General features: G+C 34.1%; 1 protein-coding gene across 2 annotated transcripts in view; it reads left to right on the top strand.

Annotated features, from left to right (window-relative positions):
* MAP3K7 (mitogen-activated protein kinase kinase kinase 7) overlaps window positions 1-14,186 on the top strand; it is a 73,115-nt gene that overhangs the window by 41,640 nt on the left and 17,289 nt on the right. For both annotated transcript variants that reach the window (XM_080805523.1, XM_080805522.1), the window contains one exon: window positions 8,089-8,153. In XM_080805523.1, coding sequence (XP_080661649.1) covers window positions 8,089-8,153 — 65 coding nt within the window. The remainder of the gene's footprint in view (window positions 1-8,088; window positions 8,154-14,186) is intronic.

Genomic DNA, 14,186 nt, shown 5'->3' on the forward strand with positions numbered 1-14,186 from the left:
ATTCTGATTCTTATATGCTATCAAGAGAATCTTCTTGGAAATTTCATGTTTTTATACCTAACTCACACATGGTACTTCATCTCAAATTGGTAAATTGCTTTTGTTTGTTATGGTAATAATTTCATAGATGAATCTAAATTACCATATTTGACAGAAAATTAAATGGCATATGTAACCTTCATTATTGGTTAATATATGTCATCAAAATTATCATTTATTTCTCCATCTCCTTTGGGTGTTCCTCCATCTCTTACCCAAAAAGAAATACACAGTTTTCCCCACACACATTCATGGGTATGATTTGGGTAAATTCCTCAGCACTCTATACATTGCCTGTAATTGTGCTTTTAGCATAGTATTGTATCATAGTTGAAAACCTGGAGGTCATTTTCTCCTCTAGTAAAATGAAAACAAAATAAAAACCATGTCTTTGTTACTTACTATTGATGGTATCAGCAGTTCTCTGACACAGTGCCTCACACATAGTGTTTAATAAATATGTGCTTATTAAATGAACAAACTGTTATTGACCTCCCATGGCTAGGAACTAGGATACGTATAAAATCTGTATAAATTATAAATATGCATAAAACATAAATAATACAATTCTTAGGCATTTTGTCTGTATAAAACCATTTTGTATTAAAGTAATTTTTATTCTTTCAAAGTGCTTTATTCTGTAACACCATCACTATTGCTGTTCAGAGAAAAGAGTTAACCCATTTCTCACATAGTAATTTCATTTATTGAGTCATGGCCTACTTGCAGAATTAACAGAGTACTTGAGATCATTTTACCTCTGTACTGAAAGGTACAGTGTTTAAGGGAATAATATTTTGACTAAAGAAGTGGGAACACTTAAACATGCATACTGTTAAGCTGTGATTACTTTAAATGTTTGAGTGAATCAGTAGAATTTAGAATTTGGCAGTATAATCTTAAGCCATGTCTTATGAGTAAGCATTAAGAACACATACACACACATGCATTGAATGATATAGCCAGTACTGTACAAAATAATGAGGGAGAAAAAAGAGAAAGGATAGTCTTAATGGTTCTCAACCAGGATGAATTTGCCCTCCAGGGGATATTTGGCAACATCTGGAAACATGTTTGGTTGTCACAAGTGGCAGGTGCATATATGGTGAGCAGGACCCTGGGACACTGCTGAACATCCTACAGTGTACCAGATAATCTTCCAAAAGCCAAGAATTACTGAGCCTAAAATGTCAACAGTGCCAATGCTGAGAAACTGCTTTGATACTCTTGTGTGGCCTGTAAAGTAGTTTAGAGTACACCATCCTAATTGACCTCTACAACAGTCTTATAAGTGGGTTACCAGATTAAATTACAGCTCTTTTAGGAATGAGGAACTCAGATCTAATGGGTTTTGAGTAGTTTTCCCAGAGACACATAGCCAGGATCCCAGCCTAGATCTGACTCCAAATCACATCCATTTTCTCCTCTTTTGTTTGAGTCAGAGAAGACAGTAATTCCACCTTGCTCCTGTTTAGTGTTCACATTGAAGAGAGCTCTTTGGCCAGCAGACGCTTTTTTGACACCTGAGTCCTTGTTGGAGTCAGGAAACCTTAAGTCTGCTCTTAATTGCCAGAGCAACAATGCTGTTCAAATAGAGATGGTATTCAGTAACACATTTTATTAAATATTCTTGGTGACTTCCCCCACCCCAGATAATCCAAACATTAATCAGTTTTACTTTCTTTAATAAAAGAATACAAGCACTGAAATTAACAACGATTGGACATAATAGCCAGACATTAATGTGTTCTTAAGTTGTATTTTTAAATTAAATTAAATATAAAAATATAACCCATGCTTTGGGAATATTTCAAATGTCTTACATGGCCATTTTAATTTATAAAGGAAGATGATCCTTAATTCCCAAAATTTCTTTGTACCTTCTAGAATTTTTTTCCTGAAAGTCCATTTCCCATAAGCTCTGTGGTCAAAACCTCTTGCTATATCCAAACAGGTATTCATGAATACTGGATCCCATTTGTAAGCATTTTTTTTAAATATAGCTGTTTTCTTATCTTATCTGTTATGAATAAGTATTTTGAATAATACTATCCATTGCCCAAGTGTAATATACTGAGTCTAATGTACTTCTTAGAATGAGCTGCATCTTTTAATAAGAGTGTTCTTTTGAGCATCACGAAAACTTTTATGTGTACTTTTGGCAATGTACAAATACAAGTTTTTGAAAGTGTGTCTTGCTTGAACTTTTTTAAATGTACCAAGTTTTTAAAATTGTAAAATACACACTGTTACTCTAAAAAAATACATTTTTATAGTAACTGAAATGCCTAATCTAGTCAGAGGTGAACAAATTCAGGTCTTGTTTTTTGCTTGCTCTTCAGCACTGTTTTGTATTCTGCCATCCTTCAAGCAATCTGTGGCTTACAATAACTTTTATTAATGTATTAGTCACTCAGGTCATGCAAAAATAGACCTTTAATACCTCAGGAGTTCCTATGGATTAAGCTACACAATTTTTTATACTTTTTCTACATTGACCCTGGCTCTGAAGAAGTGTTGGCGAAGTTTGTTGCAGATGACTCCCTTCTACTTTTCTCTGCCCACAAAGAGTGGCTATAGATCAATCTGGCTTTTTATTACCAAGTGACACATAGTTAAGAGCAGATTGCCGGTAGAGTATGACATTTTGCTAATTCTTCATTTGTGGAGAGGGCCCTGTGAAATAACAGTGTTCTACCTAAGCAAAGTAAATATAAGTATAGAAGTGTCTTGCTCAGGATTTAAACTGACCTACCATTTTCTGAACTATTTGTTTATTGAACATTATAAACTGATAAATTGAAATGAATTTTGAGAAAAAGAAATAGACTTTCTTAAATGTTTTCCATTAATACTTGGAAGTTTTAAAAGTGTAATCAATTCTCCCTTTTAGCCAGTTCATTTTCATTGGTTTTACTTTTATTTGAGGAAAAGATGAATGAGTGGATTATTATTAGATTGCTTTAAATTTACTTATTTTTTCCTCCAAGATCTTAATAAAAATGTGAATTTTTGTTTATTTGGTTCTTCTGTTTGGATTTTCTTGACTTTCCCACATTTTTTTGTGTCCAGGCTTCCAAGGTTCTATTTTTTCCCCCCATCTTCATCTCAGATACTCAAATGAAATAGGCATTATGAATTATGAAGTTATATAATACATTTTGATAATATTTACTAGTGTTAGAATACCTCATTTATATTTTTTTCAAAAATCCAGGTGTCAAAGATCACCAGGTAAAATGTCAAAAAAAAAAAGTTAACAGGAGCAACAACCTTTCCCCATTTAAAGCATGGAATAAGACACTGGGTACTTAATACAAATTTTGTTCCTGGCTTTAGTTTCAGTAATTGAAAAAAATCAGCAGTTCTGCTCTGGAGTCCTTGTGTGAATAATTACAGCATTTAAGGAAATCAACTGCAGTAATAAAGCATTTTGAAATCCACTGAAAAGATACTATCAAATACATACATATATACTGCCTTTGAAAGATTTCACTGAAACATTAGTCTTCTGTAGTTCCTTACTTTTTAATATGAAATCCCTTACACACAGTTTATACCAGATTGATTACTATCCTAAGATGATATATATTTCCAAATATTGCAAAAGTAAATTTTTCCAAATACTGATATTGTATGACTACCATAGTTACAGTATATATACATCTTTTAAAAAGTAACCTACAAAGTTTTATAGAATATTTATGTTTAAACACTTTTTATGCTGTTATACTCAGTAGTACTGAATTTCTTAGGTTAGACTAAATTATAATTCTTGCGTTCATGTAAAACACTTGAAAATTCTCATTTATTCCATAGATAAAAATTGCTTTAATATGCTTCCGTTTGAGAACCTTGAACAGTGATGCTTTAGTATACCTTTTATAAGGCTAAAATAATGTTGCATAGCATTTTAGAATTATAGAGTGCTTTAACTAGAGGTGATTTTTCTGTCTTACATGCAGTTCTTAAGGATATAATAAATAATAAAGATTGAATGTGCAGATTTTTTTAGTCAGTTGTGTAAAATGTTTTTGCCTAGGTCCCTGAAGAACCTGAATTTAATTGATATTTTTCGCTTGTAATACTGTTCTTAAAACTGAAAGAAATTTCAGGTGTCCTTATAATGTCAGCTGCATTTAGACATCTTAACTGAGAAAAGTTTAATGAATATTCGCTTTTAATATGCCAGACATATTTAGCTCTGTATTAGTTGGAATCCAAGCATATTTAACAAAAATAAATGGATAGTTGAGTTTCTCATACTTGTCTTTTCCTCCTTCGGAAGTTTCAGAGATCTAAGGTAATAGGCAAACAGATTGGCCTGGTGGAGGTGGGGAGTGGAGGGGTGGATGGGTGGGGGAGGGTAGTGCAGTGAGGGCTTTGTACAATCTTGGACAGCTGGAGGCTGCGATACTGTTCAGAGGCACTTGGGCACTGTTTTGCTTTCTCCCCTCAGAACAAGAATATAACCTTATAATACTATATTTGGTTCAAGAACCGTAGATTCTGTTCATAAACACTACTTTAACTGTAAGTACATCAATTATTGGTGTAGTTTTTCTGCCCCAATAGTGCACTGCTGGTGTGAAGAGACAGTGAGGTAAAAAGTGTAGATCTGGCAAGTTCCTACCTTGGACACATAGTGTCATTACCAGCTAGAAACCTTTGAATTTGGGACTCTGTGGCCCAAGGAGAGCTATGCTGAAATATTTCTGCTTCTGTTGTGTGTAGCCACCTCACCTTCAGTAAAATTCTGTAAATGTGGCTAATTAAAAAGGAAGTTCATCTAACCAACATTAAAGAGAACATTTAGTAGTCTTTACATATTGTAGCCTATCAAGATAACATTTTGTAGTCAAAAAACTAATAAAGCTAGTTTGTTAGAAAGCAAAATATCAGTAATAATTACTTCCCTTTGGTAGGAGGAAAGAAACACCCACCGTGAAGGGCCTTCTAAGGAATGAGGCAGAATTTGTTGAAATAAAAGAATATGAAATTTGTGGCAGGCTAAATGAGAACATATATTTTTAAATTACATGATTTAATGTGAAGCAGTGATATAACACGACAGTGTATAGTGCTGTACAAATTTTTTAAATTTTATATGTTTTACACATGAAGAGGACACAATTTTAATATTTTTGCTATTAAAATTTATACCATTCAGTTTTTAATCAACATTTTTAATATTAAAATATTTTAGTGAATATGTAATATTAATATTTTATTTGTTATTTATATAATTATTAATATTGTTTTAATATTTTAATATTCAAAAGTTACGAATCTCAAAATTTCCAACATTTGTCAAGAGATATCTCCAGGAAAATGTAGTGTTGATTTTTACATAAAAAGAATATTAAAGAAGTTTGGAAAATAGAAAAATAAAAGAGTAATTAAGGTAAGGAAAACAATGAGCTTCCTTAAACCAATAAGAAAAGCCACAGGAGTGTCTAGGAAGGGCTCTGTTCAAATACCAGTTCAGTAAATAAGTTGTACTTCAAAGAGAAGCTTTTTGAAGAGATGTATTCTGTTTTTGTGACATTAATTATAAAAACAACTGAATTGACAAAGCTGCTGTTTCAACCACATTTTCTTTTTGGGGGGAAAGGGGGTGTGGGGGGGCATTATGATGGGCTAGGGATATAGTTTATTCCTTTTGTTGCTCTTACTTAGAGAAGTTGTTCTAAAAAAATTGCTCCCTGTGGTAAGTCCTAAAAGTTCCAGAATTTATTACAAAATGAAATACTCAGGACATCATTTGCAGGTTTCAGATTCCTTGTTCAGGCATCTGTGGACATCATACTGACCCTCAATTCTACTTTTTTCATTTATACTACCATGTGTAATATAGGTATGCACATATCAAAGAACCATGAAAAAATACAGAATGAGTTTCTAAATTAGTTTTTAATTGCAAAAAAAAAAAAAAAAGTTCAGACTCCAGCTAAATTTACTGAGAACACAACTCAGTAATTTTCATTTGCAGTAATAGGAGTTTTACTTTTTTTTACATTCACATTTCCAAAATATGACTTAAAACTTAATATTGGAGCAACAAGTATTTGTTGATTACAGTACTTTTTTGCTTTATCTAAACTTTGCCAGATGGTTTCTGCCATGGTTATGCTAATTAAAATGCATTGCCTAATATTGCTTGCTTTGACTCATTTTGTAGCTTTAAGATTTCTTATTTTAACGGCATCGTTAACTGTGTCACCTCGTATTTACCCTACTTCCTTAAAAATTTTTATTCCCCTTCCTTCTACCCTACTTAGATTTGAGTTTGTTTTTGTTGTTATTGCAATAGTGATGTAATGATTTTTAGAAACATGTGCTGGGTGGTTCCCCAGATTCACAAATGTTGCTAATCTGAAAAGAGAATTCCAGACACTTTTTTATAAGCCTGTCTCATCTCAGCTAATTTTAGAATGATTGTGTTGAATGAAGTGTGCCTAAAATTGCTTATTAGTCATGGTGGTAGGGATCTTTTTGTCCTCAGGAAACAGGGATAGTTTAAAATTTTTCACAAGAGTATCTTGTGTGCCTGATTCAACAGATGTGCTGTTATTTGTGTTATTTTAATTTGTATCCAAAAGTTGGAACTTGCAGAGCACCTGGGTGGCTCAGTCGGTTAAGCGTCTGCCTTCAGCTCAGGTCATGGCCCCGGGGTCCTGGAATCAAGCCCCACATCGGGCTCCCTGCTCCGCGGAGAGCCTGCTTCTCCCTCTCCCTCTGCTGCTCCCCCTGCCTGTGTGTTCTCTCTCTCTCTCTCTCTCTCTCTCTGAAATAAATAAATAAAATCCTTTTTTAAAAAGGTTGGAACTTGGAATGAAATGAAATTTGAAGTAAATTTGACCTAAAATTATGCAGAGAATTCTAAAACATAGTTTAAAATGAAAAAAGCAATGATGTCTTATAAATTGGAGTGTAGCTGTAAACTTGAGTTTTTATATTTGCTACATATTTTACTGCATTAAACATTCTGTGTAAGGTCCTTTTAGTTTACATACAAAATAATAATGGGGTCACATGGATTAAGATGCTAAGTTATATTGCTCCTTTGTTTAAAATAAGATACTGAGGATTATAGAAATATAAAATTTTAAGAATGAATTCTCTCTGCTAATCTGACCAAAACTGTTACAGTGTACGTTCTCAAAGCTGCCTACTAGTTTAGAAATTATGTAGCTTTCAGAGTCAAAAGAATTTTGAGTATTGTATCAGCTGTTTCTCACAATATTTTTGTGTTTCCTTTTAGACAGCTGATCTCTCATCTTAAATGATACCGTATAAACAGCTTTATGCCCAAATAAAAGTACTGAGTGAAACTATTGCTTAATTCATTCTATTTTGCTTATATTTTTAGAATTTTCTCATAAACTGATTTTTAGATTAAATTATTATTAGCATGGAAGTTCCTAAAGCAGCCCATTTCAACAAGCTGTATATTTGAGAATGGAATGAAAGTCATTCTTCTTCAGTAGGAAATTAAAAGAGTTGTTCACCAGTAGTAAATTACTAGATTCTGACAAAGACTAATGGGGTTAAGTGTGACTCAGTATAATAAATTTAAGCCTAAGCATCCTTTTAGGCCCTGAATGAACAAGGTACTGTTGTTGGGTAAAGCCAGTCATGTCATACTACCTGCTGGCTAGCTGTCTTGCTGTAGAAACTGTAACGTAAGGCCCTTGAAATAGATGTCATCATCAGCCCCAGCCCACAAACATTCATCTATTTAAATACATGACAGAAGATGGTGCAAGAGAGTTCAGCAGCTATTCATGTGGGGTAGGAGTAGGACCTACTTTGTTGGAGGCCAGCAACTTTTGAGTTAAAACTCTGCAGCTGTTTCTCTTCCTTTCCTTACAACATTCTCTTCTTTTTTTTTTTTTTTAACAATAAACTGACGTAACTATTTTTCCCACAAACATTTTGTGTAGATCCAAGGAGCAACAAATTCCAGCTTCCTACTGTAGCAGTAACTTCCTTGTTGTCTGTTTGAATAGATCTCAGTATTCTACTTTTTTTTTTATCTTTTAAAAGGCAACGGACAACCAAGACGTAGATCCATCCAAGACTTGACTGTTACTGGAACAGAACCTGGTCAGGTAAGACTTAACGTTTGAATTCTTTGAAGAAGAATAATGGGCAGAAATCAAGAATTAACTATAATATATATACTTTGCAGAATTAGTTTCATGAGTTAATCTAAAATTGTGGTAGAGAAATTCATTGGCACCTGAATTTAAATACTTTGGGAAAAAAGAGTAGATGCCATTATTAGCTTAACTTGAAGGATAGTTTATCATAGTAGGTTGATTAATTCAGTAGTATTCCATGTGCATTACTTGGTTTTTATATATGGTTTAATAAAGAAATATCAACTTCATAATTTAACAGTTTGTTGTTATCCTTATGCTCTAAAGTGAGTCATTAGTGCTGCCTCCTTTTTACTAATGAGATAAAAAGTTTTTACTAATTATTTTACTAATTACTAATATTTACTAATAAATATTTTCCCAAGAAAATGTCACTCCTGTGGCATCACGTAAGGCACTAACATACCTAGATGACTCCAACATCTTTTAATTTGTCATATTCACTGGGTTTATATTTTCGTGAAATGTGCTTAAGACAGTATTTACTAAGCAGATGGATAAATTCTGGAAAGGCTTCTATCACAGTTACTAAGGTTTTCTTCATCTTATATTTCTGGATGTTCTTCAAAAGTCTTACCTCTTTATCACTTTCTTTATAAATGATCCAGACAGTGTTATAATTTTAGCCATTACCGACAGAGTTTTAACCAACAAGTATATAAAAGTAGGAGCTCAGCCACTATTTTTTTCTGTTATTCAGCTCAATACACTAGACACATATAATTCATGTGATTATTTTTAAAATGAATGAGAACAAATTGTGAGGTATTTGTTGATTTATTTTCAGTTGTATTACAATAAGTGTTATGAGCACAATATACATCTGAAGCAATAAAAATCTCACATTATGGTCCATATTCATGTAAAATTACAGGATTATTTATTATAAACAAAGATTTAATTTATGATAAAATGTGCTAGTACTTTTCATTCTAGAAAGGTGTTTTATTTCATTTTTATAAATTAAAAAAAACATTTTTTTTAAATTTATTTGAGAAAGAGAGAGCACAAGCAGGGGGAGTGGCAGAGGAAGAGGCAGAAGCAGGGAGCCTGACAGAGGGCTCCATCCGAGGACCCCAGAATCATGACCTGAGTCGAAGGCAGATGCTTAACCAACTGAGCCACACAAAAAAATATTATTTTTTAATAATATTTTTAAATTTTAGAGAATCTTTGTAGTTGTTAATAAAAATTTGAAAGCCCTTTATAGGTATCAAATTAACTAACAAAAAACACTTGAAATATTTAATGATAAATATCCTTGATCTTCATTTATATCTGGATATATTTTTTATTTCTCACAATGCCTATACACACACTCAAACACACACATATACACACATATGTACATTGTACATATATATTTATATGATATGAAGTAACCCTAAATCTGAAAGTATTATAAATGAATGCAGTCATTTTATTTCATTTATTTTAATGGCTTTTTCAGTATATCTGCTTTTGTGAAACCCCAGAACTTCTGAATGACATTTCCCACTTTCTCTCCCTCAGATACTTCAAGTGTTGGTGAGGGCAATTAGTAACAGATAGTTTGGCATCTGGTATTTGCTTTGATTCCTTAGAGGCTTGATGAGCTCAGCCTTTTTAACCCTGTTTACTATTGCCATTGATATTCCAGTTATGAGAAATGCTAGCCAAGTGTTCTCCCTTTGACTGAGAATGTGAAGCGTGCTCTGAGGCAGTTCAGAAGCGTGTGTGAGTGCAAGTGCTCTTCTCCGTACTCTGTAGTAAAGGCATTGCTGTCATTCGGGACTCACCTCACCATACCAGCCTTTGTTACTTCATCACAAGTTCTGTATGACTTGAGATTATGATTCTTAACCTTTTCATTTGTAATACCTTCCACAGGAAAACACTGGAACTGAGGCAGTCTGTGGTTGTGTGACAGTCATTTGCATGAATTGTCATGGACTACTGCAAAAGATTCAGAGTGAGGGGGATTTTAGGGTAGCAGTGCAACCTGTTCTAAAACCGGTGATAGATGGCCATTGTGTAGCCAGTTTTTAAAACTGATCCACTCTTTCAGAATTACTTAAGTATCATAAACTTAAGATGCCAGTTTGGGATGAGGATGGTAAATAGCAATTCTAATACACTGTGAAAACCTTTTCCTCTGAAAGTGTTAGGATAAACAACCATTAAATCTTTTTAATTACTCATGAAAATGATATTCATTATTTGAAAAAAAATTATGCACAATATGGATTTTCAGAATTGAAGGTATAGTTCTTTTTAAATTCTGGCTAAATGGTGATATAACAGATGCATAGGGGGTTTTGTTTGTTGGTTGGTTTTCGCCATGGAAATTGGTAAAGAACATGAAGAAAAGAATTTGCCCACCCGGTACAGTCATCAGAGGAAGAGAGAACTTACTAATTAAGTTTAGTAGTATATCTCATAGAGGAAAGTAAACTGATTGGAATTTATACTTTGGCTCTTGATTCAAGACTGACCTTAAAAATCATTTAGACTTTATATCTGTAAATTAAAATTAGGTTGTTTTTATACTGCCGTTGCTGTTGAGCAGAACAGTGAATGAAGCAAACCTCTGAATTAACAGTAGTTGTGATTTGTCTAAAATACTGTGTCCTTAAACATACAACTCACTTTAAATTCATTCAGGTTTTTATTAAGCCAGAAAACTTATTAAGCACATTTAGTGGATCTGGCCTCTTACTTTGAAAACATAATGAGAAAGAAAAAAGTAGCCCCAGGATGTCCAAGAACTGATCTGACTCTGAGGCCTCAAGGGCTGTTAGAAGCTGGGCATAAACAATGTTTCAGAACACCAATAGACAAGATTATACTGAGACCATGATAAGGTGAGACAATATAAGAACACTTTTTAGTGTCTCAACACAGACAAAAACAAGGTCACTGTGCCACACACAAAATACCAGACATTTTCGTCTCCCAGCTGAGGCAAGTGACTGTGCTTCTTTACCAGCTGCAGCTTTATCCTCATTCTAGTCTAACTTCCCTGGAGAATTGCCTCTGCTTTCTGGCAGTAGCTAATCTAGAGTTAACCCCTCCTTCCTTGGAACTGCTCCAAAATCACTCATCAAAAGCCCCGAATCTACAACAAGTTCTACAGTCCTTTCAGAGATACCCCACATTATCCCATAGTGAGCACTCTGCTTCACTGCAGTGAGTGTTAAACTCATCTCATCCCACTGTGGGTATGTTCCTGGTGGTCTTTGCCTACAGAGTATTGACAGTGCCAAGAAGGCCCAGCCCCCTGATGTATTTGAGCACAGTAGACTTACACCCAGATCACTTAGAGAAATGCAGTAATATTGTTGTGCACCAACTTTGTGCTAGTCAGGCCTTTATTTTTCAATTTTTTAAAAAAAGATTTTATTTATTTATTTGACAGAGGGAGAAAGATCACAGGTAGGCAGAGCAGCAGGCAGAGAGAGGGGGAAGCAGGCTCCCCACTGAGCAGAGAGCCCGATGCGGGGCTAGATCCCAGAATCCTGAGATCATGACCTGGGCCGAAGGCAGAGGCTTAACCTACTGAGCCACCCAGGCGCCCCTTTCTAATTTTTTTTAAAGATTTTTATTTATTCATTTGAGAGAGAGTGTGTATGGGTACATGAGCGGAAGAAGGGGCAGAAAGAGGAGAAGCAGACTCCCCACTGAGCAGGGGGCCCAACACAGGGCTCCATCCCAGGACCCTGGGATCATAACCTAAGCTGAGGGCAGACGCTTAACCAACTGAGCTACCCAGGCACCCCAGTAATGAATGTTACTTAAATCATAACCCTGTAATAAATAAATAAATAAATAAATCATAACCCTGTGAATTTGGTACTTTTATTTTCCTCATTTTGCAGATGAGTAAACTGAGGGTTAGAGAAACTTTCCAAAATGTCTTCCCTTGTACTGCCAGTAATTGCTATAGCCAAGTTATGAATCCAGATCTGATTCCAAAACAGACACACTCTGTCATTCTGTGTTGCATGTAAAACTGAATGTATTGCATGCTAAAGTACTCCTAGATCTCTTTGATTTCAAGATTCAAGATTTCCAAGATGATAGTTTACATCATCATTAATTATTTAAGTAGTTTTTAATAATGATGAGTTTTAGCTGTATCATATTACTGAGCAAGGCTAATTTACCTTGATAATAAATTTCCTGAGATGGCTGCACAGATTTACTTTTTATATATCTGGGTGAGCCTTCCTCAAATATCACCAAAATTACATACTTTTGTGTATGTCTGCATAACCCTTCTGGAGTTTATATATATATATAGATCTGTTTTCAGGATGTCTCTTGGGGGGATAGCAGTCAGTGAAAATCATAACCGCCAAGATAGATGATGCGATGATGATTGTTTAAAGAGTTAGGCCTACTATATTTTTAAATGGACTTAGAATCTACTTTCATTAGTCAGATATGTGACTCTAGGTAGGTTCTTTAATTTCCCTGAGCTTCAGCAATTGTATATACCAGTGGGGATCATAACACCCACTCCTTGGGGTTCCTATAATGTGTAAAAGTACCAGACACACTGTAGATGCTTAATAATGTACACCTGCCTCCCCATAGTGTACTTCCCAAGGTTCTTATTACTTCCTTGCTCTCATTATAATATATTACTATCCAGAAAACAAAAATAGCACTGGGAAAGAGATAGTCCCATTGGCATTCAGTTTTTTCTGTATTATAGGAGAAGTTTGTGTTAGGGATCATAGAAAGTATTGGCACTAAAGGCCTTTTATCACATATCAGTTATTTATTTAAGGGATATAATTTATTATACTACTACTATCTGAATTCAGTCTGCACCTCCTTCAGTATAAATAATTTTCTGTTAAAGCTCTAAATCAGAGACTTACATAATAGTTTTAAATAATTCCTGGTTCATAGTATACCTTTCTTTTGGAGAATTTAAAGACCGTATAAGAATAATAAAATTCTAAAATTTCCTTATAATGAACTACAGTGAAGCTAGAATTAGACTGATCCTATACCTTCAGATTAGAAAGAATGTTTTCAGTATTACCTGTCATATATAGATTTAATTGAGTTATCTGTGACTATCATAATGGAGGAAGTACCCTTGTAAATCCACATCACTAATTTGATACCCGTTCTTTTTAATGTTTATATTATTCAGATGTTACTTCAGCAAAATTATCATATAAATCTTTAATCTCTGTGCTTTGTGCTTATATAATTTTTTTTAAAGATTTTGTTTATTTATTTGACAGGCAGAGATTACAAGTAGGCAGAGAGATGGGGGAAGCAGGCTCCCTGCTGAGCAGAGAGCCCGATGCGGGGCTCAATCCCAGTACCCTGAGATCATGACCTGGGCCGAGGCAGAGGCTTAACCCACTGAGCCACCCAGGCACCCCCTGTGCTTATATAATTTTAGCAACTGAAGGTTTTAAATAGCTTTTAAATGTCTGTCTAAATGGTAGCACTGTCCATAAATTTTTTACTTACGAAAATATTTTCCCAGTCATTCAGGTGAGACATAAAAAGCAAAGCTTTATTTTTGCCTGTAAAATAACTCCCAATTCCTTTTTATAAATATTGAGATAAAGTTCTGGGCAAAGTCCAATCCTGTTTCATGTCTACCAATGGTAATTTGCCCTCTGGTTTAAATTTGGCTTTGTATTCTTCTGCCTTAAATTTCAGTGTGGCATTTCTGTACTCTTATAACCACTTTCACATCCAGCCTTGTGGTAAATCAGTTTTCCACCTCTCTTAAACTTTTTACAATTTGTGTAAGAATAGAATAAAGTAATTATAAATGTCTTGAAGAAAGAGGCAACCCAAATGAGTTTTATTAATTTGAGAGCACACATGAACATAAGAATTTGACCAATGATTTTTTTAGTAGCTACTATAAACTAAAACTTCTCCATTAGTAGTTTGCAAGCAGCAACATAAATTTAGCCCATAAACTAGTTTGATTTTTTTAATTGTCAAATATTATGTGATCCT

The sequence above is a fragment of the Martes martes genome, assembly GCF_963455335.1.
Source record: "Martes martes genome assembly, chromosome: 6".
In the NCBI taxonomy this organism is placed as follows: Eukaryota; Metazoa; Chordata; class Mammalia; order Carnivora; family Mustelidae; genus Martes; species Martes martes.